The 7,014-nt window shown below is 42.3% G+C and overlaps 1 protein-coding gene across 1 annotated transcript; it reads left to right on the forward strand.

Annotated features, from left to right (window-relative positions):
* Window positions 1-2,090: 2,090 nt before the first annotated feature.
* Window positions 2,091-6,766, forward strand: map3k8 (mitogen-activated protein kinase kinase kinase 8). The gene is made up of 8 exons (XM_019867039.1): window positions 2,091-2,273; window positions 2,653-3,021; window positions 3,221-3,391; window positions 4,072-4,333; window positions 4,621-4,727; window positions 5,192-5,344; window positions 5,704-5,950; window positions 6,107-6,766. The coding sequence occupies exons 2-8, from the start codon at window positions 2,680-2,682 to the stop codon at window positions 6,229-6,231; spliced, it is 1,407 nt and encodes a 468-aa protein (XP_019722598.1). The 5' UTR covers window positions 2,091-2,273; window positions 2,653-2,679; the 3' UTR covers window positions 6,232-6,766.
* The last annotated feature ends 248 nt before the right edge of the window (window positions 6,767-7,014 follow it).

Below are 7,014 nucleotides of genomic sequence, written 5' to 3' on the forward strand. Positions count from 1 at the left end.
AGGAGTTTACTTACATAGCTTTCATAAGTGAAGCACTTGTTAATATCACCATGCGATGATAAAAACTTGAGGATCTTTTTTTCGCTGGTTTTGTGTGGGCAGTTGATGAGAACGGATCTTTCTGCCTGCTCTTGTCTTTGGACTTGGACAGCGTAAAAAGACAGACGTCCATCCTTTTCACCTGCTAAGAACAGAAGGAACAATTCACCAACGACTTTGCACCAAAATGCATTCCCATGTTTGCTACTAGGTTTAGACTCTCTATTCTTGTAAACAATTGACTTTTGCTAGTTTATGCTGTTTGAAAAGGCGTTGATAGGCGCATATTCACAGGCCCAGTGGTCGACTGGTTAGCATGTCTGCCTCACAGTGCAGAGGTGCAGGGTTTGATTCCGGCCTTCCTGTATGGAGTTGGCATGTTCTCCCCGTGCCTGCGTGGCTTTTCTCCGGGTGCTCCGGTTTCCTCCCACGTTCCCAAAGCATGCGTGGCAGGCTAGTAACACTCTTAATTGTCCCTCGGTGTGATTGTAAGTGCAAATGGTTGTTTGTCTATGTGTGCCCTGCGATTGGCTGGCAACCAGCTCAGGATGTCCCCCGCTGAATGCCTGAAGACAGCTTGTATAGGCTCCAGCACGCCCCGCGACCCTTGTGAGGATAAGCGGATCAGAAAATAGATGGATGGATGGATGGAAACCACCCCATAGCTGCCACATATCTCCTCAAAGGACGGTTATTATTTTTTCCTGACCAGCCACAATTTGAATCATGTTGGATTTGTTCTATGTTCCGTATTGTCGTGAATGCAGGCTGAGTGGTAAGCACCTTCTCATCAGTTTATATAGTTAGAAGTTCAAATGCATGCTCAGGCCGTCCTATGTTGAGTTTGCATGTTCTTCTCTTGCTTTGCGTTTTTTTTTCTGCAAGTATTTTGGCTTCCTTCCACTTTCCAAAAACGTGTGTAAGTGAAGATTTTAAATTGTCTGTAGGTGTAAAGGTGATTGCTAACAACTGTTTGTCTCTAATTGACTGCTGACCAGGCCAGTGTACAGTATTTCCCACCTTTCAGCGAGGTTAGGCTCCAGCTCACCCCTAACCTTCGTGAGGATAAGGTGTCGACAAAAACTATGGAAGGACATACAGTAAATGAAGCTTGGTTAAAATCATAAAATACTGAGTTCATGTACAGAATCAAATCAGAAACATCAAGAAGATAAGTCTTTTTTCAAAACAAAGCCAAGAACCACTGAACTTGCATTATGTAACAGTCAAAATAAATTACAATTGCGAAGTTGGCAAGAATCACTTTCCCAGGGTGAGAAAAGCAGCTTGCATTTGGAGTGAGGGCATAACTCAAATCTCCCACTGATATAATCACTCTCAACCTGCACATGGAACCGCATGACCCAGGCCACCACCAATCTCCAGCCCAGATCAATCAGAGCTCTTCAACACCAGCCGTTTCAGCACTGAGACCACCCTGGCCTGCTATGATGCTTTATGTACCCACCGCACAGACATAAACCTAAGAGAAACAGTGGGCCACCATGAAAAAAATACAGTCAAAAAAAGCAATTAAACATACAGTAGTCAGCAGATAGTACTACAATCAATAGACTCAAATTCAGGAAAATACATTTCCCAACAATCTCCAACACCTTTGCGGCTGTTAAATGCATGAGGTTGGAGCAATCTTCAAAGTCTGTTCTTGCAGAAAAGCAGACTTCTCCAATCTCTTAAATGAAAGCATTCATCTCCCATTAAAGCGGCTCCCTCTTAGGAGCCGGCTCATGTCGTTCACTTCAAAGAGCCGGCTCTAAGAGCCCGCTCGTTCGCGAACGACACATCACTAAGAGACACCAAATGTAAGTTTACATCATAAAATTTGAACACAACACTTATTTTATAACAGAGATAAAATACGGTATGTTTGCTTCATAGTTGAAACGTAATTATGTTTTTTTTCATTGGTATTGCGAAGCAAGTAATTCACAAAAGAAATTTTCGAGTAAGGCTCATCGTTTAAATGTTTTGCTTGTTTCAATGAGTTACCAACAAGCAATAGTAAATCGAAATGCTCGCTGTGAGTGTCAAAAGAAAAGAGAGGGAAAACGAAAGCCCTCAAGGTCACGTCAAAGGGTGAAACATGCGCAATGACACATTTTCAATTTTCCACTGTGCAGTTCCTCTCAGCAGCAGATTGGTAAACAGAAGCCATTCTCCGAAGCGGACGCAAGTGACGAACTTATGGAGAGAAGTCGCTCTTGATACCAACGGTAATTACAATCTCTCTTATTATTATGATGTTGTTTTCTTCACTTTGTGTGTAATCTAACGTTATAATAATGTGCTCTGAGCAAGTTTACAAAATAATGTTTTTTTTTCCGTTTGTTTGTTTTTTTAACCGAAAGCTTACATTCCATTCAAGCGGACATCGATACGTCACTTGGTATTTTTGTAGCTGATATAACGGGATTTGCTGTGCAGTAAACTTACATTATCACATGTTTTGAGACAGTGATTCGTTGACATTTTGTTGCCATTTTATTTTTCCATTTGTTTAAAGCAGGGTTAATGCTTATGTCATTCACATTATTAGTGTACTTATGAACCTATCTACAGTATTTGACACATACTTTTGTTTTTATGTTACAGCGAGTGGGACAATTCCATGCCCACAAAATGGAGTATAACTATGATAACCACATAAAACTGCTGTTGGCACATATGAATATTGAGGACATCATTGACGCTGCAGAGACTCTCTACCAGCTTGAGGAAGCAGAAGAGGAGGAAAGCAGCTTGTTGTCTGAAGGGGAAAGTTTGTCTCCTGTTGCAATGGATGGGAATGAAGAGATTGAAAACTTTGTGAGTCAAGAGTCGCAGGAGGGTTACACAGGTGGGGCAGGAAGTGTCCGGCATGGGACAGTGACAGACCTTCTGTCCTTTGTTAACTTGCTCTCTCACATGCAAGCAGCAGCACTACAGCACCTGCCTGAGGAGATGGGAGTACTGCTGAATAAAGTGAGTATAGTTCTGTCTCTATATCAAGATGAACCATTGCCGGACATAATATCTGCCTCACATGATGTCTCGCTGCCCAGACAATAAACGCATCATTTAAAAAAGATTTCTCAATTTGGGCGAGGATATTGCAGTTGTATGAGGGGCCAGACCCTTTATCATACTTTTTAAATGCCATATGTTATGATTTTATTTGCAGAATGATATGGTTGTAAAGAATGGGCGCTATAAGATCAACAAGGATGTGCTCCTGTTTCCCTGGCAATTGACCTACAAGAATCGTGGCTCTGACCTCGTACCTAAAGGCTCCTTTGGGAAAGTTCACTTAGCTCAGGACATCACGACTCGGAAGAGAATGGCATGCAAACTGGTACGTCCGGCTGGGATGTATTTGCAAGTACTGTGATTCCCCCCACCCCACACTAAATGAAAACTAGTGTCAACATGTTTCTCTTAAAGCAAAAGAGGAACAGAGTTCTTTGAAAAACCTGCGGTATTGCAAAATGAGCAATGGAAATTGCACGAATGGAAATATTGGAACTAATCACACAACTGCACAACTGTGAAACAAAATCTATTTGTTTAACTTTTATTGTAGCACACACGTGCACACATGTATATTCAGTCATCTCACATGGGAAATATTTACAACCTGGGCTTTCCCAGTTAGATAAAGCTGTTGACTTGGTGCACTCTCATGTACACACACACAGCCAATACGGTGGCGACAGCTTATTGGCACTGGTATGTATTTTAACACTGATTTCCCAGCTATCAGCTGACAGTGTTTTACAATACTGTCATCATTTCATTATGATCTGATGACTGCCATGCTGGTAGTCAACAATATGAAAACTCATGCTTTATGTTGTAATCTAATAGTTAAGTGTTATTTATTTATACTTCATTTAATCATTAAATGTCCTTGACAGTCAATAGAAACTCTCTCCATGCTTATAACAACACACACACACACTACGGGTGGTAGTGATTCTTAAAACAAAATGTAACATTCCAAATTGAAGGGTATCAACATATTGTGTTCCACAGATTCCCATGGAGAACTTTCGAGGGGCCGAAATTGAGTTCCAGGCTCGCTTTTGCCATGAGAACATTGCCAAACTCTATGGGGCTTTGCTGTGGGAACAGAACGTGCATCTCTTCATGGAGGCTGGCGAGGGCGGGTCAGTCCTGGAGAAGATAGACAGCTGTGGGCCAATGAGAGAGTTTGAGATTATCTGGGTGACCAAGCATATCCTTCGTGCCTTGGAGTACCTGCACTCACACAATGTCATCCATCATGACATCAAACGTAAGTGCAAAAATGGCTGACCTGTTCACAGTTTGAGAAATGTATCATGGTTCTAGAAGGCATGCAATGCGAGGTGTTATTTTGTGTTTATGTTCTTTATTGTTGGCATACGGTTATTTATTTAAACAAAATGGCTTTTTTTGGGGGGGCTGGGGATAGCCACATTTTGTGTCATTTTCATTTAGTTACCCAATAACACTACATAGCAACGAGACTGTGGAATGCATTGGTAATGCTCCCCTTGAGGACCCCATGTCATATACCTTTTTTATCTCTTCTCTCTTTAGCCAGTAACATTGTTCTGATGTCAGACAAGGCTGTTCTGGTGGACTTTGGCCTGACTGTGCAAATGACAGAAGACCTCTATATTCCAAGAGACCTGAGAGGAACTGAGGTAAGAAAATTAACTGGTGTGCGATAGAATCTGGTGACTACAGTCCCAGTTTACATTCTGTTTTCCCTTGGCTTGACCCACGTGTGATTCCATGTCAAGGTCCTGTAATCCTTGCACATTTTTTGGTGGAAAGTCCCAAAGCGGGCTACCAGTAGAAATAAAATGAGACAGCATGCTTGCAGTCACATTTTTTTGTTCAAGCCAAAATTACACAGCGAGCTGGAATTTCCAACACAGAAAGAGAATCTGCTACCGTGTTTACTTTCCACACACGATTACTTTGATGCAGCTTGTGTGGGTCCAAAGGTGCATTCATCTTTTGTCACAGGAAAATACTCACTACACACCGCAAGCACGTGTTTTCCCGTTTGTTGTTTGGATTTGAAGACAAATCTTTCACGTTCTTCTGCAGCACGATTCTTGTTCTAGTGTCCTTCACATAAAGCTCCCCTTATTTTGTTCAGATGTACATGAGTCCAGAACTGGTTTTGTGTCGTGGACATGATACCAAAACAGATATCTACAGCCTGGGAACAACCATCATTCACATGCAGACTGCAAACCCCCCCTGGGTTAGAAGATATCCACGCACTGCCTACCCATCGTATCTTTACATTGTAGGTATTTTTATTTTATTTCACGACACCACTATGCAAGCCACAAGGAATGTCTTCATGTCACCATATGTGGGCCGACATCTGTTTTCCATTCCTCACGGTCGGTTTCAAAGAAGATAATCAGATCTTTTGAATGCGACTCAGTTACTCACTTCCTCTTGAAACTGTTGACAGAGAATAAGGAAGCCGTGTGATTCATTGAAGTGCCTATGAATTCATTTCATCTCGCTTTTCAGCAAGTTTAATAAGTTAAAAGTTAGGGCATCATTGAGAAAACGAAACTGCTTTGTTGTTTTTTTTGGGGGGGGGGGCATTATTATCAGCCTCGAATGTCTTCACTACATCTCCCCCTCCCATAGATCCACAAGCAAGCACCCCCCCTGGAGGACATATCAGACGACTGCAGCCTGGCCATGCGGTCTTTTCTGGAACGAGCTCTGGAGAAGAACCCGACACTCAGGAAGTCAGCATCAGAGCTCCTGAAGGATGAGGCCATCAACCCGCCCAAAGAGGACCAGCCCAGGTGCTGGAGTCTCGACTCAGCCCTGGAGGAGGCCAACCACGCGATGCTGTACCAGCAAAACCAGCAGGATGACACCGCACAAGGTACTCTGCCACTGAATGGTATCATGTGACTCCGTTCGGCAAGCAATGTAAATATCACTTGATACAAAGAGCTATTAAATCCTGATTATTTTTTTTCCCCGGTTGATCAATTTCTGTACCAATTAATTGGATATGTTTTTCACGTTTTCCTTGCAGACTTTTCACTCGATGCTGAAGTCTCTGGCCCCCTGAAAAGGAATGGCTCCTTATACCTCGACCTAGGGGCCTTGACTAGCTATTGCCCGCTAGTGACAGGACCCCCTACTTCAGAATATGGCTAACATTTCCACCATGTCTTTATGTATATGGGCGACCATTGGTTTAGGCCAGCTAATAATATACCAAAAAAACCTTCTTTAATTGTCCATTTTCACTGTTGCGGACCAGTGCCTACTGTCAGAGCAATGGACTGCTCCAGCGGACACCGCTCACTGATGACCTGTTTACGAGACTCACAATGACTAATTAGCTTGACTTTCAAGATGGAGTTGACACTTGTGACTCACAACACTGCAGGACAGTTGGATGAGACACATTGATATCTATTTGTGCGTGAATTGTTGCTAACATTAAGGACGTTTTAAAGGCTTTTATAAGTGTCATGTCTCTAAATGTTTTTGCCTGGTCGTCTCTCTATAGTATTTTCTCCGTGTGTGCAGTCTGGAGTCATGACTCATTTAGTTCTTCATGGACTTCCTCATTTTAATTCCTGTGGAATATCAACAACATCATCATGTGATACCCAATTTGTGTATTGTACATCCTGTGAGATGAGCACTTGTGTGCTTTTTATTACATTCAAGTATTCAAAGCAAACGTTTAGTTTTTGTTGCTTCACAAGCAGATGTAGATTGTTTTGTGAAGCAGGTTAATTTCACCCTGCACTGGTTGCCAGCCAGTCGCAGGGCACGGACGAACAACCATTCCCGACGTTATTTATATGGTGTATTTCATACACAAAGGAAGTCAGTGAGTATTCCGGTTAATGTATCAGGACCAAAACCATTCAGCAATTTATGGACCAGTAGCAGAATGTCAAAATCTTTTCTACAGCTAATTGGGAG

The sequence above is a fragment of the Hippocampus comes genome, unplaced genomic scaffold, assembly GCF_001891065.2.
Source record: "Hippocampus comes isolate QL1 unplaced genomic scaffold, H_comes_QL1_v1.1 scaffold322, whole genome shotgun sequence".
Taxonomy (NCBI): domain Eukaryota; kingdom Metazoa; phylum Chordata; class Actinopteri; order Syngnathiformes; family Syngnathidae; genus Hippocampus; species Hippocampus comes.

Bases quoted from the DNA above. Each gene is read 5' to 3' on its own strand.
- map3k8 (XM_019867039.1), top strand. From the start codon at position 2,680: ATGGAGTATAACTATGATAACCACATAAAACTGCTGTTGGCACATATG. The intron at 4,728-5,191 runs GTAAGAAAATTA...TATTTTGTTCAG, and splicing joins GAGACCTGAGAGGAACTGAG to ATGTACATGAGTCCAGAACT. The intron at 5,951-6,106 runs GTACTCTGCCAC...TTTTCCTTGCAG, and splicing joins GCAGGATGACACCGCACAAG to ACTTTTCACTCGATGCTGAA.